The sequence below is a fragment of the Dreissena polymorpha genome, chromosome 10 (assembly GCF_020536995.1).
Source record: "Dreissena polymorpha isolate Duluth1 chromosome 10, UMN_Dpol_1.0, whole genome shotgun sequence".
NCBI lineage: Eukaryota > Metazoa > Mollusca > Bivalvia > Myida > Dreissenidae > Dreissena > Dreissena polymorpha.
In genome coordinates, this window is record NC_068364.1 from 12,894,830 (window position 1) to 12,921,206 (window position 26,377).

The window sequence follows — 26,377 nt, forward strand, 5'->3', positions numbered from 1 at the left end:
ACCTATAAACAAGGGCAGACAACTGTATCAAGCATTTTGTAAGAATTATGGCCCTTTTTATGCCCCCGGATCGATAGATCGGGGGTATATTGTTTTTGGCCTGTCTTTCTTTCTGTCTTTCTTTCTTTCTTTCTGTCTGTCATTCTGTCCTAAAACTTTACTGAACAGTTAAGTTTTGCAATAACTTTTGAAATATTGAACATAGAAACTTGATATTTGGCATGCATGTGTATCTCATGGAGCTGCACATTTTGTGTGGTGAAAGGTCAAGGTCATCCTTCAAGGTCAAAGGTAAAAAAAAAAGCGGCGCATTAGGGGGCATTGTGTTTCTGATAAACACATCTCTTATTCCACTTAGAATATGCATATTATTGATAACTCTTTGTTAAAGTTTGCGTACCACCTCAAATATTTTCTATGTCACTTGACATATTGCTTTTATATTTTGCATACTTCTTTACCAACATGATCCCAACCTATAAACAAGAGTAGACAACTGTATCAAGCATTTTGTAAGAATTATGGCCCTTTTTTCACTTAGAATATGCATATTATTGATAAATGTATGTTAAAGTTTGCGTACCACCTCAAATATTTCCTATGTCCTTTAACATATTGCTTTCATATTTTGCATACTTCTTGACCAACATAACCCCAATCTATAAACAAGAGCAGACAAATGTATCAAGTATCATAGCTTTTGCTTTTTAGACTTGGAAAACTCGCTAACTATCGTGAGGGGACTTAACAGGGCAAGTTGCATAACTCTGGTTGGCTTTTTAATGGAATTATGGCACTTTTTATGGCCCCCATCCACTATAGTGGGGGACATATTGTTTTTGCCCTGTCTGTTGGTTGGTTGGTTTGCGCTAACTTTAACATTTGCAATAACTTTTGCAATATTGAAGATAGCAACTTGATATTTGGCATGCATATGTATCTCATGGAGCTGCACATTTTGAGTGGTGAAAGGTCAAGGTCAATGTCATCCTTCAAGGTCAGATGTCAAATATATGTGGCCAAAATCGCTAATTTTATGAATACTTTGGCAATATTGAAGATAGCAACTTGATATTTGGCATGCATGTGTATCTCATGGAGCCACACATTTTGAGTGGTGAAAGGTCAAGGTCAAGGTCATCTTTCAAGGTCAAAGGTAAAAAAAAAAAGCGGCGCAGAAGGGGACATAGTGTTTCTGACAAACACATTTCTTGTTGTCTTTGTAACTGTGAATATTTATGCCCGCCTTTGAAGAAGAGGGGGTATATTGCTTTGCTCATGTCGGTCGGTCGGTCCGTCCACCAGGTGGTTGTCAGACGATAACTCAAGAACGCTTGGGCCTAGGATCATAAAACTTCATAGGTACATTGATCATGACTTGCAGATGACCCCTATTGATTTTGAGGTCACTAGGTCAAAGGTTAAGGTCACGGTGACCCGAAATAGTAAAAAGTTTTCCGGATGATAACTCAAGAACGCATACGCCTAGGATCATGAAACTTCATGGGTAGATTGATCATGACTCGCAGATGACCCCTATTGATTTTGAGGTCACTAGGTCAAAGGTCAAGGTCACGGTGACCCGAAATAGTAAAATGATTTTAGGATGATAATTCAAGAATGCATATGCCTAGGATCATGAAACTTTATAGGTAGATTGATCATGACTCGCAGATGACCCCTATTGATTTTCAGGTCACTAGGTCAAAGGTCAAGGTCACGGTGACCCAAAATAGTAAAATGATTTTTGAATGATAACTCAAGAATGCATATGCCTAGGATCATGAAACTTCATAGGTAGATTGATCATGACTCACAGATGACCCCTATTGATTTTGAGGTCAAAGGTCAAGGTCACTGTGACCCTAAATAGTAAAATGATTTTCGGATGATAACTCAAGAACGCTTTTGCCTAGGATCATGACACTTCATAGGTACATTGATTGTGACTTGCAGATGCAACTATTGATTTTCAGGTCACTAGGTCAAAGGTCAAGGTCACAGTGACAAAAGTCGTATTCACACAATGGCTGCCAGTACAATGGACAGCCCATATGGGGGGCATGCATGTTTTACAAACAGTCCTTGTTTGTTAAATTTTGTGTTTTGATCCACTTTACTTCTAAAGTATCAAGGCTATTGCTTTCAAACTTCAAATACTTTCTTACTATCATGATGTTACTGTACCTGGCAAGTTGAATTTGACCTTGACCTTTGAATGACCTTGACTCAAGGTCAAATTAATAAATTTTGCTTAAATTGACATAACTTCTTTATTTATGATCACATTTGATTCATACTTTGACAAAACAACACTTACCTCACACACCACAATGGACTCCACCCAAACCATCCCCCACGCTCGACCCCAGAATCCCCCCCCCCCCCCCCAACATTTTTTTTTTCTTTTTTTTTGGAAAGGTCATCTATTAAATGCAAGCACTCGAATAGTCGAGCACGCTGTCCTCTGACAGCTCTTGGGTTATTATACGTTTTATTGGCAATGAGCCTTTGTTTATATTACACTGTGTGCCAACGGCTGGGTGGGATAACGACCAAGCTATACTCACAAGTGCCCATCATCAAAAATATGGTCACATGAAAACAGCGGGCACATGTATACAGCGGTCACTTTGACCATTTCCCTTGACTGACTACTGTTCACTGGTTGGACTGTATAGACAAGTGTAAGCTGTTCAAACTTTGATTTTATAATAAAATTTCCTTTTGAGAAACTTTGTATCAATACCTCTTTTGATGGTATTGTGTAAGGGATTGGCAGGGTTAAGAATATCTGTTACTAAGAATAGCATATAAATTTAGCTTAATTTCTTAATAACAAATTGAGTTATGGTAATGAAACTTCATACATGAAAACATTATATTCAGACCTAGCTTTGTATCCCATATAATTTGTGTTGGGGAGGATACTAAATCAAGGTTAGGTTATGTAATTATAAAGCAATGGTTTCTGCTCAATAACTTAAACGCAAATTGAGCTTTTGTAATACAGCTTAATAAATAGATGCCTGAGTCCCAGACCTTACTAAGATTGTAGTTTGCTTAATTTAGGTTAACATCACGGTTGCTGTTTCTGAAAATAGCACACTGGATTCCTTTTAAAAACAAAAGAATAAGTTTAGTGATAATACCAAGAAAGTGAATGTGTGTACATGTACATTCATTCTATTAAAACTTTTTTATGGAATTGCAGAGTGGAACAAGGTCACCACTATTAAATTAACATAAATAGTTTTCGCTACATAACAAATTGAGCTATTTTGTTGAAAATTAAAACACAAATAACATATATCCAAACCTGGCATTAGATTTCATATGAAGTGGGTTACAGTCAAGGTCACTGCTGGTAAATATTGAATAATTGCTCTATGACTGGCGTCCTGTGGAGATTGGTGGGTCTTGTAAACTTTTAGCTTGCTACCACTTTGGAGGCCACATTTTTCGTCTTGATGAAACTTTGTCAACATTTTTTCTGGACAATATCTGGATAACATGCATCCAAAAATAAGATAACCATATCAAATCTTAGAAGAAGAAGGTTTACCACTCTAGAGGCCACATGTATTACTCAATCTGCCTGAAACTTGGTCAGAATCTGGGTCAGGTGTGTCCAACAGCAAGGTCACAAGATAGTATTGTCTCACTATACAAGACAAATGGCATTTACCAATAGGTTTTCATTCATTTTTTCCCTTAAAATGTGTGTTATTTTATATCTTGAAAGCAATACTGTGTTATCACCATAAGGCGTTTATTGATAGTACATTTCGTCTTCCCCTGACGATTTACTGACCCAGCACTGGCCCTGAAAGTCTTTGGGATGAAATTTACAGGCATGCAATGCATAACAATAAGGGGTGTGATTTTGTCAAGGATCTGCGGATTTTGTTGTTCGGGGTAAATTCTTCGATTCGCGTAAATTCGTAAAACTCGCGAAGGGGGGTTCGACCAAATCCACGGGTGTATTACATAACCGGCCCGAAAAATCCGCGGCCCGCGAAACATCTCCGCAAATTACACTGGTATTCTAACTTAGCATTTTGTGAATCGAGAAATGTTATTGGCTGTCGTTTCCCAATCTTCCAATTAACATCGGCCTTGTAAAATGTTTTTCATATTTATTTTATCATTTGATTGCAAATGGCGCCTTTGTGAAGCGAAAATGAAGACAATTGAACAAACGAATGTCACAAAATCTCGGAGATTGAAAAAAATATTGAAAAACAAACGTATATTGGAAAACGAAGAAACAACAGAGGATATAAATCAGAAAACGATACCACTTTCTGAATGGGCACAGAAGATCGACTGGCTTGGTAAGGCTAAAGTCATATTCCATGTGAAAAAATCTTGGAACTAGGGATCTCGTGGTTAATTGTCGTTAGTTGAACACTGTAACATTGTTGACCTTATTTCGAATTTAACGACATTGAGATATTACATTGATTTTGATAACAATTAAAACTGGTGACTGCATAATATATTAAATGTGATTTAAAAAAATGTTTTCATAAATAAATCTTGTTAATAAGTTTAAGAAGGTGTTTATTTAAATGTCATTGCGTTATGCACGCGAATCGCGTAGTCAAAATCAGTCTATAGAATGTTCCTCCCCTCAAACTTGACCTCAATCACACCCCTGTTAATTGTAACTGGGCCAAAATGTGTGTCTATGTTTCATATGAACATGCAGAGAATAGTCCACATGATCTCCATACACTGAACAGTGTTATATCCTTAAACTATAAAGACGCGGAGATGTTGCCAATGTTCTTGGGGATTATGCTCAAATCAGCCAATGGAAAAAATGAAGTGTATTCATTCGGGTCTGCTGGCATAATGTAATGTCTTTTTAAGTGTAAAGCTGTGTACGCTGAACACGTTCACTTTGTCAAATCTTTAACACTTGGTTTCTTGATCTCAGGTGAGTGTCTCAGGGCAATCCTGGCCTTCTTGTGTAGAACATAAATCTGCAAGTGTTGAAGCTATTCAAATCAACCTTCATACAATCATAAATCGGTTTAAGAGAAAATGCTGAGTATATGGACAATTGGTCACCTGAGTATTTACAGATTTACAGAGGTACATCATTAATTGTTCATGTGAGGAGCATAACTTCAAGTATTGAATGAATTAAAATAAATCTAAATTCATTGATAAAAGGCATTCAGAGGAAGTGCAGGGTATAAGACCATTACTATTTCTATATTATTTTTGAGTTAGTGTCTTTCGTGATTGTTGTTCTTGTACAGAGCACTACATACTCTAATTTCTTTATGCAAAGCATAAGTTGATAAGTAGTGAAAATATTCACATAAAACTTTATTTATTGGTAAGAGCTTTGAGAGGAAGTACACATTAAAAGTACCACAACAATTTTTGCAATATATAGGAATTATTGCCCTTAGTTTAATCTATAATTTCATGACAATTTATGATAGTAATATTATCCTTCATAAATCTACAGATAATATTGCGGGGAAGTGCAGAGTGCAAGAACTATAACTCTTTAGTGTTAAGGGAATAATGGGCCTTGGTTTCCCCTGGTAGGGTGACATATAGCAGTCGGACTCTCCGTCCGTCTGTCCGTCCAGCATTCCATTTTCCGGACTTTTTTCCTAAACACTATTAGATATTGACCTGATATTTGGTGTGTGAGTCGACCTACATGACTTACAGAGGAAGTGTGAGTTTCATTGCGGTCCATTGATTCTTGCGAAGATATGGGCCTTGGACTTTTATATTTTAATTTTTTCTATAATTACCGTTTTTCAGGTGTTTTTTTTACAAAACGCTTTCAGATGTTCAGCTGATTATTGGTGTTTGAGTCTTCATACATGACTTACAGATGAAGTGTGAGTTATGTTTCGGTTGATTGATTTGGCGAAGTTATGGGCATTGAACTTAACAATTTTCTCTAAAATAGCTGCTGTGCGGCTTCAAGCTCAGTATGGGGCATTGTGTTTCACAAACACAGGTCTTGTGTCTTGTGCTGGCATAATTACATTTTAATTGTATTGTGCAGATCATTACTCAAAAAGTATTCAAATGCAATGTGATATAATCATAAGAAGTCTTTGAGAGACTAGGCTGGTGGGGAAAAAAGAACCATAACGATTATTCCCAATACTATTAATAATCGAATCAAATAACATATGTCCCGCAAACCACTAATACAGGTATGTGCGAGTAACGCGCATATGCATATTTAAAATATGTATGGATGATTCGTGTGTTGCCGGTTGACTTGTAGGCTTTTATTTGATTTCCATTCTTCTTTTGTATTTCTGTTCTGTATATCTATAGGTATATGATCAATAATATCTAATAATGCGAAATAAGCAACGAAATCTTGCGCAACAACCCCGAATTGATTGGCGTGTGATGCAGCTAAGTACTGCGCAGAAAATGGCATTTGCTATTTTTGTTCTCATTGATATAATTGATGATCTTTCAAAAACACCAAACGAAATCAAAGCCGTATATCTTTTTTAAAGATATTTATTGTTTAATCTCTGAATTAGCAACAAGTTCCAGTGCTTTGATATTTTGTGTGTAACATCGTTTAGTGGTCCTCTTCTGGTGTGTTTAAAATGGTATTGTCCCCGTCCTCTACTAAATTTGTTCAAGTCATAGTTTTTAGTCAAAATGGTTTTGCCCAAAAAGTCACTTAATTAGGCCCCTTTTCGAAGAAGAGGGGGTATATTGCTTTGCTCATGTCGGTCGGTCGGTCTGTCGGTCGGTCCGTCCACCAGGTGGTTGTCAGATGATAACTCAAGAACGCTTGGGCCTAGGATCATGAAACTTCATAGGTACATTGATCATGACTTGCAGATGACCCCTATTGATTTTGAGGTCACTAGGTCAAAGGTCAAGGTCACGGTGACCAGAAATAGTAAAATGGTTTTTGAATGATAACTCAAGAACGCATACGCCTAGGATCATGAAACTTCATGGGTAGATTGATCATGACTTGCAGATGACCCCTATTGATTTTGAGGTCACTAGGTCAAAGGTCAAGGTCACGGTGACCCGAAATAGTAAAATGGTTTCCGGATGATAACTCAAGAACGCATACGCCTAGGATCATGAAACTTCATAGGTAGATTGATCATGACTCGCAGATGATCCCAATAATTTTGAGGTCACTAGGTCAAAGGTCAAGGTCACGGTGACCCGAAATAGTAAAATGGTTTTCGGATGATAACTCAAGAACGCATACACCTAGAATCATGAAACTTGATAGGTAGATTGATCATGACTTGCAGATGACCCCTATTGATTTTGAGGTCACAAGGTCAAAGGTCAAGGTCACTGTGATCGGAAATAGTAAAATGATTTTCGGATGATAACTCAAGAACGGTTTTGCCTAGGATCATGACACTTCATAGGTACATTGATCGTGACTCGCAGATGACCCCTATTGATTTTCAGGTCACTAGGTCAAAGGTCAAGGTCACAGTGACAAAAATCGTATTCACACAATGGCTGCCACTACAACGGACAGCCCATATGGGGGGCATGCATGTTTTACAAACAGCCCTTGTTTAGGTAAATTTATGAAGTAAATAATTTACACAAAAATATTTTTTGAAGCTTCAAGTGTTTGGGGTTTAGTATTTTGTTTTTAATTTCATACATGGGTCGTTTGATCTTGATTTTTTGCCTTTACCTGTTACTAACTACCTTTAAGCATATGTATCAAAAATGGTCTTATATATTTAATAATTATCTTATGTGAGATATATGTATATAAATAAATTTTGTCATTCAGAAGAAGCAGAGCATAAACTTAATACAACAAAAATGGACTTTGACTTTGACATGAAAATAGTACATTTTACATAAAATGTATCCATCGCGTTGTTGTGCTTTACACCTTGCCTCATGTCATTCAGCAGGTGTGTCGAGTTGTTACATGTATTTTGGTAATACAATTGCTCACGTTTGAACATTGACCTGACGTAAAGACCTTTTCGATTAGGATAATCATCTGTTTTTTCTCTAAGACACACCAGTTTGTATATATATATATATACATGGATATATATATACATGGATTCCAAGTTGTTTCATTATTCATGTCTTAAAGAGGAACATTTAGATATTGGACATACAATATTGTTAACTAGTTAGTTCTCCTTTACAACCTGTAACCTCAAAGGATGACTTGGGCCTTCCATTTAGAGAGCCTCATATAGGTTAGAATGTAAGGAAATATATTTTGATATCCTTTAAAACATGATAAGTTTTGGAGCTCTTACAAACCTCATAAGTATGTTAGCAATATGTAACCTAGTTTGACATTTTATCAAAACATATGCCATTGACTTCTGAGGAAGCCATCTGGATCTCGTTGTGCTGTTCTTCAATTTATTTTGATGTACTTTGTGTAGTATTATTTCTGTATCATTACATGAATGATGGAAACAGAAATCAGAAAAACAATATTTGAAAAATAAAATGTGTTTTTAGCTTTTGGGATTACTTTTTGTCCATCGTCAGTGTCAAACATTTTGCCTTGTTAACACTGTAGAGGCCACATTGTTTGTCCGGTCTTCATGAAAATTGGTCAAAAGATATGTTCCAATGATATCTTAGTCGAAGTAAAAACTGGGTCACGTGAGGGTAAAACTAGTTCACAAGTTCAAATTAAAGAAAAAGCTTGTTATAACTATAAAAATCACATTTATTGTCCGATCTTCATGATACTTGGTAATAGCATTTGTCTAAATGATGTCTCAGCTGAGTTCGAAAATGGTTTTGGTTGGTTGAAAACATGGCCACCAGGGGGCGCGACAGTTTTCCGTATAATGCTATAGTAAAACCTTGTTAGTACTCTAGAAATCACCTGTATGGTCCAATTTTCATGTTAATTGGTCAGAATATTTGTTCTCATGATGAGAGAACAAAAATGGTTCCGGTCCTTTAAAAGGTTAAAAATGGTTCCGGTCCTTTAAAAAACATGGCCGCCAGGGGGCGGGGCAGTTTTCCTTATATGGCTATAGTAAAACCTTGTAAGCATTCTAGAAGTCACATTTATTGTCCAATCTTCGTGTAACTTGGTCAGAACATTTGTTCTTATGGTAGCTCGGCTGAGTTTGAAAATGGTTCTGGTCCATTAAAAAACATGGCCGCCCAGAGGCGGGGCAGTTTTCATTATTTGACTATAGTAAAATCTTGTTAACACTTTAGGAGTCACATTTAAAGTCCATTCTTCATGAAACTTGGTCAGAGTATTTTTTAATGATTCATCAGCTGAGTTCTAAAATGGTTACGGTTCGTTGAAAAACATGTCAGCCAGGGGCGGGGCAGTTTTCATTATTGGCTTTAGAAAAACCTTGTTTAAACACTCTAGTTGTAATGAGGATGTAGGGTCAAAATTATGATGATGATTATTTTAACAGTTCCCTGGAAATTGCTCTCACATTAAAGGCCTTCATCTTGATGTCAGATAGACACCGTTGATAAGATAGACTGCTCATACAGTTTGCAGTCATTCAGAAGTTAATGTGTGTTTATCAAAGAGGTTTTATTGTTGTCTAAATTGGAATTATCATTGCAATGTGAGTCTGAAAATTGTTCTGGTAGTTAAAAAAAATTGTCCAAAATGTGAACATTTGGGTATTAAAAATCAATGAATCACATTTTTACGAAGCACAAACACTGTTTGGTTAAATAACTAATTAGTTTTGGAAGTTGTTTTTGCAAAAACATTGTATTTAGGCTACCTATTTTGTGTGCATTTAAATTCCAAATAGTTTGACAGTTGTTTGGATATGATAATTCTTCATATTTCTTGTGTCTGTTTACTTCTATATTTTATAAACTATATTTTTACTATGAGAAAGATTTAGTGTCAGATGCTTGGTACCTAAAATGCATATCAATGTTGAATATCTAGTAGATGTTCTCATACTTATTTACTTCCTTACAACTGACTTTGATACATGATAACAATTCAACATATTGTATTTAATTATACAAAAACTATTTCATAAACACCCAATCTATTGAAAAAAACAACGTTATTTTCGGTTTCTAAAGCTGTTCTGGCAAAAAGAAGGTGAAACTCGTCATCCCGTATAACATCCTAAGTTGCTGAGATGCTTATTTCATGATCTCAAAGCTTGACTACAATTAGTGATAACAACGTACTTCCAAATTCTTTAGCTGATTATGCATAAGTAAATTTCTGTCCCCAGATATTTTTTATTCAAAATAAACCTTTGTCACAATGGGAAACAATTGTCTATTTCAAAAAAACATACACAAACACAAAAAACCTACACGTATATTTATTTGTCTGCCAAAACAACAAACCCTTTCTTGTTACAAAACAACGTTAACAACCATTACTTAAGGTTACTCCTACTCATGTGAGTGACCCAGGGCCACAATGGCCCTCTTGTTTTTATACCTTTGACTTTTAAGCAAATATTTGACCTTAAAGGCATCCTGCTTGTAACATACCATGTGATATGGGTAAACATAATGTAACTCAATTTAAGCCTCAATTAAACACGGGCTCACGGTGAGCTTTTGTGATCGCCTTTTGACCATCGTCTGTCTTGCATCGTCAACATTTACCTTGTTAACACTTTTAAGGCCACGTACATTTATGGTCCAATCTTCATGAAACTTGGTCAGAAAACCTGTCCCAATGTTATTTTGGACGAGTTTGAAAATAGTTCTAGTTGGTTGAAAAGCATGGCTGCCAGTGGGCGTGGCAGTTTTCCTTATATGGCTATAGTAAAACCTTGTTAACACTCTAGAAGTCACATTTATTTTGCAATCTTAATGACACTTAGTCAGAACATTAGTTCTAATGATATCTTGAATGAGTTTAAAAATGGTTCGGGTCTGTTGAAAAACATGGCCGCTAGTGGGCTTGTCAGTTTTTCTTATATTGCTATAGTTAAGCTTTGTTAACACTCTAGAAGTCACATTTATTGTACAATCTTCATGAAGCTTGTTCAAAAAACCTGTCAAATGATATCTTGAACGAGTTCAAAAATGGTTCCGATTAGTGGAAAAACATGGCTTCCAGCGGTCGCGGCAGTTTTCCTTATATGGCTATAGTAAATCCTTGTTAACACTATAGAAGTATTATTTATTGTCCAATCTTCATGAAACGTAGTCAGAACATTTGTTTCAATAATATATTAAATGAGTTCAAAAATGATTCTGGTCTGTTAAAAAACATGGCCGCCAGTGGGCGGGACAGTTTTCCTTAAATGGCTATACTAAAACCTTGTTAACAATCTAGAAGTCACATTTTTGGTCCAATCTACATGAAACTGGGATAGAACATGTGTCCAAATGATGTCTTGGAAATTTTGAAATTGTTTGAAAATTGCCCAGGTTGGTTGAACAACATGGCCGACAGGGGGCGGGGTAGTTTTCCTTATATGGCTTTAACAAAACCTTGTTAACACTTTAGAAGTAACAATTACTGTCCATTCTTTATGAAACTTAGTCAAAACATTTGTTTTAATGATATTTTGGATGAGTTCGAAAATGGTTCCGGTCCGTTGGAAATCATGGCCGTCGAAGGGCGGGGCATTTTCCCTTATATGGCAACAGTAAAACCTTGTTAGCACTCACATTTTTAGTTGAATCTTCATAAAACTTGTTCAGAACATTTATTCTTATGATGTCTAAACTGAGTTTGAAAATGGTTTTGGTCCATTGAAAAACATGGCCACCATAGGGCAGGGCATTTTGCCTAATAATGGTTATAGTGAAACCTAAGAAATTTGTAAACACTCTTCAGTTCACATGCTAAGTGCAATCTAAATGAAATTTATTCAGAATACTTTTTGATCTTTTCTCGACCGAGTTTAAAAAATGTGTTTGGTTTGTTGAAAACATTGCCTCCGGAGGGCGGGGGAGTTTTCCTTATATGGCTATAGTGATAAGTTGTTGATGCTATATTAGCAATATTTATTTGCCTATCCTCATAAAACTAGGTCAGAACATTTGTGCCAACACAATCTTTGCTGAGATTGAAGCTGGGTCATGTCAACTAAAAAAATAGGTGACTATGTAAAATAAAAAAACAACATGTTTATACTCATGAAGTCATTTTTTTTCCAATCTTCATGAATCAGCTCACACTTTTTCAGAATTGTCTAGTTCCTTTGTGCCCTATTTAAACCTAGTTTTCAACCTTTGACCTTGAATTATAACTGACCTTAAAGATAGCAATCTTGTTTTTGCTAAAAAAGGTCAACATTATTAACATCAACATTGTATTTTTAAATCCTTCCATGCATGTAAAAGTTAATGCTCCGACAAGTACTTAAAAGTAGCGAACCACAAGTGTGGCAATAAGCTGGTAAAGCTTAGGTCTAAATCCATGGTCACACAAAATTCTGTTATGTTAATAATGTTGCTGTTTTTATTGCAGATCATTTGGATTACTTGTGTATCGGATTGATTTGTGGAATGATTACCGTATTCTTCATGACACTCTTCGCCATAAGATGTGCTGCGAAAAAATGTAAGAGCAGTAGTAAGGACACATTATTTTAGTACATGTATATAAAGTCAAAAAATGATCAAGCTATATAAGGAAGGCATTGATTATCAGTATACCAACAACTAAACAATGACATTTGTACAATACTGGGTGCATAATTAGATTAAAAGGCAGTCGACTATTGATAAATTCGGAGTAACATTTCCTTTACGTGACCAGAAGATTGAAATGTTTCTTTAGATTATTAATCGCATGGACCAGATTGTATGAAAAATGTTCCTTGTACACCAAAGAGAGAGAGAGAGAGTTACTTGGATGACTGGATTGTCTAACAAACACTTGCACTGAAAAAGTTTGAGCATGTTCTTTTTCAAATGTGTATAGTGAATGTTAGTCGTTGAACTAACATTTAATGCATTTATTGTGGTATTGAGGTTTAATGTCAGATATTTTTGTATTTGCAGGTAGAAAATGCAATCAGTGTCTTCATAAATTGATTTTTAACGTTCCTCCTGGTAGGTATATTTGCTGTTCTTTGACATAATATTTTTTATTAAAAGAAAATAAAGCAACTTTGGTATAATTTTGCCCCTATTGAAGTTGTTGTTTGGTCTGAAAGCCCTTGATTATTTTAGAAAATTGAAAATAAAAGTTAAAATTTATTATTGTCAATTGAATACGTTTTTCTATACCCCCTTTCGAAGAAAAGGGGGCATATAGTGATCGGACTGTCCGTCTGTCTGGTCCGTCTGTCTGTCTGTCTGTCCGTCTTTCCGTCACACTTTGCGTTTAGGTTTCAAAAAATGCTCATAAATTTTATGTCCCTTGAGATATACTCTTCATATTTGGTATGCATGTGTATATGGACAAGGCCTTTCCATACGCACACAAATTTTTACCCCTGTGACCTTGACCTTGACCTTGAACTTAGGGTCCGCGTTTAGGTTTCGAAATCTGCGTTAAGGTTTCGAAAAATGCTCATAAATTTTATGTCCCTTGAGATATAACCTTCATATTTGGTATGCACGTGTATATGGACAAGGCCTTTCCATACGCACAAAAAAGTTTACCCCTGTGACTTTGACCTTGAACTTAGGGTCCGCGTTTAGGTTTCAAAATCTGCGTTTTGGGTTTCAAAAAATGCTCATAACTTTTATGTCCCTTGAGATATAACCTTCATATTTGGTATGCATGTGTATATGGACAAGGCCTTTCCATACGCACACAAATTTTTACCCCTGTGGTCTTGACCTTGAACTTAGGGTCCGCGTTTAGGTTTCGAAATTTGCGTTTAGGTTTCGAAAAAAGCTCATAACTTCTATCAAGCGTTTATAGGGGGCATAAGTCATCCTATGGTGACAGCTCTTGTTTATGAATGTCACAAAATGCTCACACAATTTAAGATTAAATCTTTAATACTTACTTAAGAAACTTACCAAAGAATATGTATCAAGAAGAGAGCCAAACTAAAAAGGCAAAGGGAAATTTTCTATTAGACTTCTCATTAGTGAATTGATTAGCCAAATTATAAATGCTGAAATGCCTGAGTTTCTTATGTTCAGATAACCTGAGCACAATGTGCTCATGATGAGCGTTTGTGATTGCCTGTTTTTCATCGTAAATCATGAAGCATGCATGGTAAACATTATACATGTTAACACTTAAGCGGCAAATTTTTATATCAAATCTTCATGAAACTTGGTCACAATATTTGTTTCCATTATAAATAATGCTAAAGTTGGAAATGGGACCGATTTGTTGAAATACATTGCCACAATGGTTGTTACAAACAACACTTAATGAACGGTTCATGAACTGTTCTTGAAAAGTGCATTTATGTTATTAGGTCGGCTTTTTCGATGAAAAGTATTGTCAAAGCCAGCTAGTTGTGTCGTGTCCGCCGTCCGCGTCGTGCTAAAACCTTAACATTTTGTCAAGGTTTTGATCATTGGCTCTAAAATCAAAGTGCTTCAACCTACAACTTTGAAACTTCATATGTAGCTGCACCTTGATGAGTTCTACATGTCACACCCATGTTTGGGTCACTAGGTCAACGGTCAAGGTCACTGTGACCTCTAAAAAAAAAATCTGACAAGCTTTCATCTATTCAAAACTGCACCCGCAGCCGAACGTGGCACCCGTTATGCGGTGCTCCTGTTTAATATAAATGTATTGTTCTCATATTAATTAAGCAATCATAAACCTTTTGTAAATTTAGTACACATTTGAATAAATAAATAGTATGTACATGACATTGAGGCTAGAATGTTGATGATAATGAAAAGTTGATGATGATGCAGATAATGATGATGATAAACTTAAGTTTAAGCCACTTACATTGTGAAATATGGTCTAGTTGTTTCTTGGCTGAACTGAATCATTGATGTTACACAACAATATTTCTAGTTTTTCACTTACTAATGGTCATCATGTGCTTTACAATTGTTCACTTACCAGAAGTAAAGGACGTATAATTGGAGGTTAGCATACATTTGTCTTCTGATTATCTAACTTGTGTTTCCTTTTTTCCAATTATTTACTCCAGGCTGTCAAATTGTCATTATATGACCTACGGGTTGTATCACATTTATACAGAACACAAGGGGTTAATTCGACTGTTATTGTGATTGCACAAGATTTTTTAATCCTAATTGGTTATTACACCACGAATTAAAGACCATGTTATACATATATTTAGACATTAGATCAGTAGTATACATCAGGTAGCTGTCTGTTTTTCTACTATAGAATATAATGTCCCCTAAACAGATTGTTTCAAACTCATCTTTAACTACATAATGGATCTTCTGCAAACTTTAATGGTTGAATGACCACATGTGATTGACCTTTATGTGTAGATGATGGAAATGAAAGGAAATTGTGCTGCGACAATTGAGATATAACCTTCATATTTGGTATGCATGTGTATATGGACAAGGCCTTTCCATACGCACAAACAATTTTACCCCTGTGACTTTGACCTTGAACTTAGGGTCCGCGTTTTGGTTTCGAAATCTGCGTTTAGGTTTCGAAAAATGCTCATAGCTTCTTTGTCCCTTGAGATATAACTTTCATATTTGGTATACATGTGTATATGGACAAGGCCTTTCCATACGCACACAAATTTTTATCCCTGTGACCTTGACCTTGAACGTAGGGTCCGCGTTTAGGTTTCGAAATTTGCGTTTAGGTTTCGAAAAATGCTCATAACTTCTTTGTCCCTTGAGATATAACCTTCATATTTGGTATGCATGTGTATATGGACAAAACCTTTCTATACGCACACAAATTTTTATCCCTGTGACCATGACCTTGAACTGAGGGTCCGCGTTTAGGTTTCGAAATCTGCGTTTAGGTTTCGAAAAATGCTCATAACTTCTATGTCCCTTGAGATATAACCTTCATATTTGGTATGCATGTGTATATGGACAAGGCCTTTCCATACGCACACAAATTTGTACCCCTGTGACCTTGACCTTGAAGTTAGGGTCTGCGTTTAGGTTTCGAAATCTGCGTTTAGGTTTTGAAAAATGCTTATAACTTCTATCAAGCATTTATAGGGGGCATAAGTCATCCTATGGTGACAGCTCTTGTTTAACAAAAGGTCACTAGTCAGCCTGTATCTAGCTATTTAAAGATGCATAAATGACGATGGTTTTCAGGATTTAGATTATACATCACAAGGGTCAGATTGTATAAAAAATTGTTTCTTGTACACCGTATTAGGCTTCTTATCCAGCGCCGTAGAAGAAAGGTTATCGTTTAGGCATTCTCTGTCCGGAACACTTTTGTGTCCGGAGCCATATCTTAGAAATGCTTCCGCCGATTTCACTGAAACTTGGTACGAGTATATATATGTATAAGAGGATGGTGCATTTCAAATGCCGTCACAATTCATATGAGAAGTTATGAGTTATGACCCTTTTTGACTTGAAATTAAGTACACGTTTGTGTCAAGAGCCACATCTTGGAACTGCTTGGGCGAATTTCATTGAAACTTGGTATGAATGTATGGATAAGAGAAGGATACATGTCTTATGGAAAACAAACAATATGTCAAAAACAGAGTGATGGCTCTTTATACTTGGAACTACCCTTTTTGTATAAGATTTTTTCTGTCTTGGGCAGTATCTCCTATTACATATATGGGATAGCTATGAAACTTACCACAGTTGTTCTTATTTGGGTCTGAGTAACATGCATGACCCATTACCCTAAATGTCACACATTGAGGTCAAAGATCATAAATTTAATGAATTATTCATAATTTAGCCATAACTTCAATTATATAATGCATCAAAGGATTCTGCAATAACTTTGTACAATTGTTGCCCTTTATCTGGCCTTTGTATCAAAGTTAAGACTCAGTTCTATATGATTAAGGTCAAGGTTGCCACACTGACGGCAAATGTAAAAACTTTGGATCAAATATTCCTTATTTTGTTAGGATTCTACCATACATTAAGAGATTTTCACATACCCTGGTGTAATTGTTCATCGTTTTTAGGCAGTGAGACCCATGTACCTATGACCAAGGTCAAGGTCACTAATAATAAGTTACACAGCGCCTTTTAATTGCAGAGTTATCACCATGTCTTCCTTAGAAATATATTTCTATAAGCTTTTTTGGTAGATTGAATTAAAACTTGGTAGTGAGTATTTACAAGGAATGCTGAATATGGCACAACAATGATCATATTTAAATAACACCACCTTTTAAGAGCATCATTTGTTTCTTCTACTTTATTTCGGATTTTGTTATCTTTTCACTTACACCTTTTCATTAAATTCTGCACCCATCCATAAACAAAAATTTATTTGGTGGGTGATATCAATTCAACGAATTTGCTTGTTAGATCCCTTCTGAAATATCATTAGGTTTTCTTCTGTTTGTCATGTCTGTCTGTCAGTCAGTCCATACTCAAAACTGGCTCCTTCAATTTTTTTAAAAAGTACTGCAAACTTGCATGAAACTTCGTTTACTTTTAAAAGGGCAATTTTATGCTTTTGCACAACGTTTTTCTTGAGAGGTCAAAGGTCTTGTCAGTGTAACTAAAAATATGTTTTTGTCAGTCTGCAATAACTGAAATATAATCCAAAAATAGACGTAGGGCATGATAACCAAGTTAGTTTACACGTGAAAATAGGTTTGTTCATAACACTCTGTTTGTCCAGATATCTGATTTCAGGTGAGATACTTAAAAAAAGAATTGCACATAATACAGCAATTACCCAAACAATACATAAGAAATGATCACAAAACTTGGTATACATATTTAAAATGATGGCATTATTTTGAATGACCCTGTATTTACCTCAATAAAACTTGGTCATAATATTTGTTTCCATAATGCCTGGTCCTGAATAAAGTCTGGGTATTATGTAGGGTAAAAGAACACGACCATAAGCCACATTTATCAGTATGACCCTGACATCACAACACCTGCTCAGAGCAGTTTAGTTTCAAAGTAAATGTTGAGCACATGTTTATTATGGGACTTTTCAAATTGCAATTCTTTTTAATACTTTGAAGGATATTGATCAGATTTAAATGATTAGTAACTTGGATGACTGGATGGACTAACAAACCCTTGTACTGAAAAAGTTAAAGCATGTTCTTTTTCTTTTTTGTAAATAGTGAATGTAAATCATTGAACTGGTATGTTATGAATGTATTGTGGTATTGAGGTTTAATAATATTTTTGCATTTGCAGCTGAACAATGCAGAAGGTATGTGATCGAGGATTGGGGATGTTGTGTTGCTAATGGTAGGTATATTTTCTGTTTATTGGCATAATAATTCTTATTAAATGAAAAAAAAATCAAAAGCATATTTGGTATAATAATGTCCCTATTGAAGTTGTTGTTTGGTCTTATAGCCCTTGATTTATTTAGAAATTCTGATTAAAATTGTAAATTGTCAAACATCATTATTGTCAACTGAATATGTTTTTGATGAATGTCACAAAATGCTCACACAATTGAAGATTAAATCTATAACACTTACTAAAGAAACTTACCAAATAATATGTATCAAAAAGAGAGCCAAACTAAAAAAAGGCAAAGGGAATTTTCTTCTAGAATTCTCATTAGCCAATTGATCTCATTAGCCAAATTAAAAATGCTCAAATGCCTGATTTTATAGCTAACCTGAGCACAATGTGCTCATGATGAGCTTTTGTGATTCCATTTTTTTTTATCGTAAATCGTGAAGCATGCGTGGTCAACATTATAAATATAAACACTTTAGAGGCAAATTTTAATGTCAAACCTCCTGAAACTTGGTCACACGATTTGTGTTAATATAAATTAGGCTAAGGTTGGAAATGGTTCCGATTTGTTTAAAAACATTGCCACAATGGTTGTTACGAACAACACTTATGAACGGTTCATGAACTGTTTTTGAAAAGTGCATTTATGTTATTTTATATAAATGTAGTGTTCTCATATTAATGAAGGAATCATAAACCTTTTGTAAATCCAGTACACATTTGAATAAATAAATAGTATGTACATGACATTAAGGCAAGAATGTTGATGATAATGAAAAGATGATGATGATGCAGATAATGATGATGATAAACTTAAGTTTAAGCCATTTATATTGTGAAATATGGTCTAGTTGTTTATTGGTTGCACTGAGTCATTGATGTTACAAACAATATTCCTAGTTCTTCACTTACTAATGTTCATGATTGTGCTTTACAATTTTTCACTTACAAGAAGTAAAAGACGTCTAATCGGAGGTTAACATAAATTGTTATTTTGATAAACTAGCTTGTGTTTTCTTTTTTTCCAATTATTTACTCCAGATTGTCAAACTGTCATTATAAGACCCACGTGTTGTCTTAAATTTGTACAGGACACTAGGGGTTAATTCGACTGTTAATTGTGATATCGCAAGATTGTTTAAATCCCAATTGGTTGTTACACCTCGAATTAAAGACCATGTTATACACATATTTAGACATCAGATCAGTAGTATACATCAGGTTACCTGATGTATACTATTGGTCTAATGTCTAAATACTTTTTAATTTCATGAAATGAAAATTTTCTTTTACATTTTTTCTTGTATTTTTTTGTTACAAAATGACATAAAATTTGATAGAACTTGAAATTAAGAGTGCTGCTTAAAATGTTATTTTTATAATTTATTATTTGTAAAAAGGTTTATCAATGATTTTGCCTTATTTGACGGTTTTGAACCACAAGACCCAACAAGGTATTCATAATATGATTACAACCAAGTTTGATAAATATTCACCCATCCAACAGGGTGAAATAGTAGGATATCCAACAAGGTATAATAGGTGGTCCACCCATCTTACACAGGTAAACAAATTATGGTCATAAAGATTATGCCTCCCACTACTAAAGTGGTTTGAGAGACATTTGATGTACCCCTGTGTGTCTGTCTGTGTGTCTGTCACACTTGATGTCTAACCTCAAATTATTGTTAGTTTTACATGCACTTATATCATGCAAAATGCTGATTGGATAGCAGAAAAAAATGCACCATTTCAAAATTTGTTCGACCACAGGAAGAGACACTACTTCTCCACGGAGGAGGACGAGCCACCAAGAAACAACCGAGCCTTTAGACCGTTTAGACACTTCTGAGGTAAGTAGATGTTTTTCTGCTAAAAAATATAATATAATGTCCCGTAAACATTTTGTTTCAAACTCCATAATGGATCTTCGGCAAACTTTAATGGTTTAATGACCACTTGTGATTGATCTAAATGTGCAGTTTTTGGAAAAGAAATGAAATTGTGCTTCCACAACTGTTGAGCAGAATTGTGACCCTATATCTGTGTTTTTTCCACGTTAGAATATAAAATAACGTCCCAAACTTTTGTGTTTTGAATTCCACTTAAAATGATTAGTTGGATCTTAATTGCTTAAACTTTAACAGTTGAATGACTTTAATGTGTAAGTGATCTTAAAGAAAGGAATTTGTGAATATCCTTTTCAGTATTGTTTCCCATATGTTTAAACATATCCTAACTTGTCCTTCTTTTTTGTAGGCAAAAACTTACTTTCTGGAAAAATGCCATACTTTTTAACAAAAGGTCACTCGTAATCCTGTAACTAGCTATTACAAGATGCTTAGTTGACGATGGTTTTCATGATTTAGATAATTAATCGCAAGGACCAGATTGTATAAAAAATGTGTCTTGTTCATCGTATTAGGCTTGTTATCCCGCGCGAAAGGATATTGTTTTGGCATCTGTCCGGAACACTTTTGTGCCCGGTGCCATATCTTAGAACTGCTTCCGCCTATTTAACTGAAACTTGGTACAATATATATATATATATATATATATATATATATATATATATATATATATATATATATATATATATATATATATATATATATATATGCCGTCACAATTCATATGAGAAGATATGACCCATTCTGACTTGAAATTAAACACACGTTTGTGTCTGGAGCAACATCTTGAAACTGCTCGGGCAAATTTCATTGAAACTTGGTATGAATGTATATATATGGATAAGAGAAGGATACACGTCTTATGGAAAACAAACCATTTGTCAATAACAGAGTGATGGCTCTTTTTTACTTGAAACTACCATTTGTGTAAAGGATTTTTTCTGTCTTGAGCAGTATCTCTTATAGCAAATGAGGCATATCTATGAAACTTACCACAGTTGTTCTTATCTGGGGCTGAGCAACATGCAATACCCATTACCTTAAAGGTAACACATTGAGGTCAAAGATCATAAATTAAAAGAATTATTAATAATTTGTCCATAACTTCACTTATATAATACATCAAAGGATTCTGCAATAACTATGTATAATTGTTGTCCTTTATCTGGTCTTTGTATCAAAGTTAAGACTCAGTTCTATAGGATTAAGGTCAAAATCACACGCTGACGGCAAATGTAAGAAATTGAAATTTGGATCAAATATTCCTTATTTTGTTAGGATTCTGCCATACATTAAGAGATTTTCACATACCCTGATGTAATTTTTCATCGTTTTCAGGTCAATGGCCATCGTCAAGAGGACCAAAATTCATAATTGACGATGGTTCTCAGGATAAGTGGTAATTGCGAGATAACAGTAACCGTGTCAAGATCACAGTTCTAGGTCAAATATACAAAATCCATCCTGAACATTGGGTCCTGAGCATGACTTTGTTCCGCATGGATGGATTTTCAAATACCAGTAACTTGGCAGCAGTGATAAGCATTATGTGAAAGCATGTTCAATATGAAGTGACAAGCAGTATGTAAAATTAAATATGACCATATTTTTAAGTAAATATTATTTTTTAAGGTTATTAACTTCTTTAGTATATATGATTTTAATGTCAGAATTTACATTACTTGATTTTAAACCAACACTTGAATATGAACGAGGCATGTTAATTTAATCTTCTTATTGTTCCTTGCATCAAATTTTGATTATTTTAATGAGTTCGAAACAACAAATTTACACAAACAAGCTGTCTTTACTTTTATTTGTGGTAGAACCAAATAATTGTTCTTTGTTTATGAGTCATGTGAACGCATCTGCATATACTAGGGGGTATTTCCCAATAGTGTAGATGTCTTTCGTACATGAACGAGTTTTTGATTGGACAAACACAAAATGTATTTTGCTGTGTATGTTGTTTTTTCTGTTACCACTTCTTCTGAACTAGTGCTCTAGTGTTTATATGCATCAACGTTTTATCTGATTGGAAGTAAATATATTGCTAATAGGACCATACAAACCCGACTGCGCCAAAAATTTTCTGTAGATACTTTTGGGACAGCAACATATAAATATTCTTTCAAATTCTAAAATATTCTCGTAAATTATTCTGTAAAAATATGTTGTAAGCAATTGATTTCATAACTACAGTTTTGTGTTTTTGTTGAAATTTTTGGATGTGGATTACTAAGCATTTCTGGGATTTCGTTAAATATATAAAACAAATACAATGTGAGTCAGTATTTTTAAAAGTGTTCATAATGAGATATAATACGTGCATGTATAGTCATATTTTTAAACATATTTTTATGTTTGTGTATTATCATATAGTTAAGTCGTCATAGAGCAATGCTTTTCTTGATTGTTATTTGTATCATGACTTAAGCCATATATTATTTGACAAGCTGTTAGTGTAAAGTTGTGCCATAACATGTTATGATATTTTTTAACGTCGTCTTTTATGTACTTAAGAAATAATCGACGGGTAACCGTTGGTTATTGCGGTAATAACCAACGTTATGGAGTTTCGATGCGTAGGAATTAAACCACGAGGACGTAGCCCGAGTGGTTTAAAAGAAGAATCGGAACGACATACCGTTGGTTATCACCGCAATAACCAACGGTTACCCGTCGATTATTTCGATTCTAACACGATTTCATTAATAAGTTATCCGCGATTTAAAGGTTATAAAGGACAATTATATTAACCGAACGTCCTCCACTTTTCCGAGAAAACGTGACGTCACCACAACAATTAAAATCAATTGACGGCGTCTTCATTCAATGCGCGGACAATCAAAGTGACAACCATAGGTATATCGGGGGAATAACCAACAGTAGTTTTTCTTCTTTGTATATAGAAAACAAGTCTCGTGCCGTGGTAGAATTGTAAATAATGTATTTTCGTTGTTTTTAAGTAACAATAATGTATTTTATAGGCTTCTAAGAAGTTGTTGCTAATCAGGTCATCTACGATATGATCGGGGTGATACTCGATTTTCTAAAAAAATCTTAATTGCGCAATAGTGCTCGAATTTGAACTCAATATTTTAAATCAATTATTTTAACGATGTTTTAAAAAAGGATAAGCAACAGCTTCTTAGATTTATTATGTAATATAGAACTGATTTGTAGAGATTTGGAACTCTGGTAATTGTAACATATATACATATGGGTTTACATGATTAGAAATGCAAATTCTCTAATATTTCTAATATAGAAAGGTTAACAATTGTCTAATCAAAAGTCTCTGATATTTCTAATATAGAAAGGTTACATACATTTGTCTATTGTATATAATTGAATGTTTGTATTGTTTTATTGTATGTAATTGAGACTATAATAAAGAATAAATACTAGTTGAGTTGCAATGAAATCAATATTTCTTTTATTGTTAAAGGTACATGTATATTATTTGATTTTTTATACAAATGGTAAACATAACCTGCTTATTCATATAAAAAAAATACCATACACATTTTAGGTACAATTACATATCACAGAAATATTTTCAACCATATAAAATAAAAAGACTGAAGTTTCAGTGCAGGCGTGAAATTACTAGTTGAAACTTCATAGTTTATTAATGACTGTGGCATTGAACACATGTATGTATAAACAACTGACAGTTTTGTAAATATGCTGGCTTTCCTTCAACACACAATATTATAACCTATCGAATAAATTGATCAAAACAGTTTTAGAAAGGCGATTTAAGTATTCATGCAATGGTATGCATACATGGCATTATGAAATCATGCTTGTGTGATGATTCTTTACTGATTTTTTAAATGATTTATTTTATCAATCATTTTTATGTAATCTTTCACATAATTCTGGTAATTTAAAGCAATAAGTTGAAATCAGTGTTACCTTTATGATCATTAAACATAAGGGTACATCAGTGTTACCTTTATGATCATTGAGCATAAAGGTACAATTAATTGTATGTATGTTGTATTTGCAATTATGCTTTCACGTATTAAAATTTGTTTATATGTGTCCAATTCAATATTCATAGAAGCTTTTTGCGTGTAAAATTGGATGTTATTCAAAAAGATGTGTTAATTTGTTTTGTTTTTTTGTGTTGACTATATTATGATGGGTGCCTTTGGTTTTTATATTTTGATTGAATCTTGCGTAAAGTATCAGATTTAGTTTACAACTTTCATTAAAGTTACTTGTTAAAAAAATGGCATATAGCTTTGGAGCAGTTCATTAATTGTTGATTTTAACATAACATTGAAAACAAATATGCATCATTATATAACTTGAGCTGACATTAGATCCATGTATAATTCGAAGTGAATTTTCAGGGCTTTGTAAGTAATAGACCTAGGCTTTGGTTTTCTGATTCGAAGCAAAGTTGTGGTTTGCAATTAAAAGGTCGTATCAAGGTCAAAATTTTAACTTCTATCTCTTTAGGTTTTTTTCCATAGCTGAATATATCTGAATTCATTGAAGGAATTTAAAATAATTTGGCAAAAATGTTAATCTGTGTCGTGTCAAGTAATATGTTCCACGTAAAAACCACATTATTATCTTAAATGTCAATGTCATATTTAAAGGTCAAAGGTAAAAAAAAAATATGTAAAAAAAGAGCTCGTTTTAGCTGTAATCTTCTTATGTATTAGAGGATTTAAAAATAACTTGGCACTAATCTTAACCAATGCCAGACTGTGGAATAAACACAAAAACCAGGAAGCTACCTTTAAGGTCAAAGTCATACTTAAAGAATGAACACATAGCATATTAATATACACAATATCACAAGAATCAATGATACTTATTTTTTCACAATCATTCTAGGATATACTAAGCTTTTATTGTTGCACAATAAAAATAACTAACAAATATATAACATATTCATACACAACAATAAAATACGAACAGGCCAAGTAAAATGGAATAGCCATTTAAGTATTAAATGCTTAGAATGTGTATTTAAAAATCACAAAAGATTCATGCAACCAATGGTTCCAAGTAAGAGTGACTCACAACATACAACATGTAGCCACATATCATTTGTTAAAGAAAATGAAAAAAAGTTACTCTGACAAATGTTCTTTCTGTAAAACAGAAACAGAAACTCTTGTTCATTTATTTTGGGGTTGCAAGTCATACCAATTTGTTTAAATCACATCACATCTGCTATTAAAGCATAGATAATAGTTTCATGCAAAATATTTATATTGAGATCAGTTTGTAAATAAATAAGACAAGTATAACGTTGTATGTCTCGAAACAAAATGCTTTATTTAGAATTGTATACGTAGAATGGTAACCCCTTCAATTCATGGTCCGAACAGTAGCTGCCAAATAGCATCTGCAGTTATACAAAAACATTTTGAACACGCATGTATAAAAGTTCGTAGGAATGGTTGAAATAAAGATTTTAATACTAATTTACCTTCAGAACTATAAGTACTTTTGTAATATATTTTTATATCTTTGGCATGCATTATTGTAACACGACTGCGTGTACTGTACTTTCTTAGTATTCCAGCGATGTTTGTGTTTGTATGCAAATGTACAATGCTTTTTTTGCAAATACAATGTATAAAATATATATAATAAAGTGCTTTTTCGAATTCTGTGTTCCTCATGTATTAAAGAATTCAAAATAATTTGCCAACATCTTTATCTACACGAGGCGATTGCATTAAACACAAATACCAGATAGCTCGTTTAGGTCAAGGCCATACGTAATGTTTCCAAATAAAAGTGCATAGTTTTGTCGAGCAACAAAGCCGAAATGATTTGCGGTGAATAATATTAGTTACATTGACCAATCTCGATTAAATTTAGCATGCAGACTTAGCCTGGGATTGTATTTAGGGCGTGTCAGGTAAGGTCAAGGTCACTTTAACTAAAAATTGAAGTACGACAAAAGTTCAAAACCTTTAGTTTGGACACATGTATTGCACTGCAATAGTGTGTGTAGGTAGCTTGCATGCATTCATAGCTTGGGATTGCATTTTGTCCTGGCCACTTTTACAAAAAAAATCCGGTAAATGATTTCAGTGTGGATAGAAGAATTGTGTAGAAAGTTTGTGTTTAGGTAGCTTACACAAAATCGACCGATCCCTTTAGGAAAGAGTTGGGTCAAAATCAAGTTCTCAGTTTTTCTTCAAGCGGAA

The 26,377-nt window shown here is 34.2% G+C and overlaps 1 protein-coding gene across 3 annotated transcripts in view; it reads left to right on the forward strand.

Annotated features, from left to right (window-relative positions):
- LOC127847155 (uncharacterized) overlaps positions 1-25,828 on the forward strand; it is a 28,317-nt gene extending 2,489 nt beyond the window's left edge. For 2 of the 3 annotated variants that reach the window (XM_052378857.1, XM_052378858.1), the window contains exons 2-6: positions 12,434-12,526; positions 12,970-13,020; positions 18,220-18,273; positions 20,050-20,129; positions 21,525-25,828. In XM_052378857.1, the coding sequence (XP_052234817.1) occupies positions 12,434-12,526; positions 12,970-13,020; positions 18,220-18,273; positions 20,050-20,129; positions 21,525-21,560 (314 nt within the window). In that variant the 3' untranslated portion in view covers positions 21,561-25,828. Of the gene's footprint in view, positions 1-3,107; positions 4,338-12,433; positions 12,527-12,969; positions 13,021-18,219; positions 18,274-20,049; positions 20,130-21,524 lie in introns of those variants that run through there. The other variant, XM_052378856.1, reaches the window with a different exon arrangement.
- Positions 25,829-26,377: the final 549 nt, after the last annotated feature.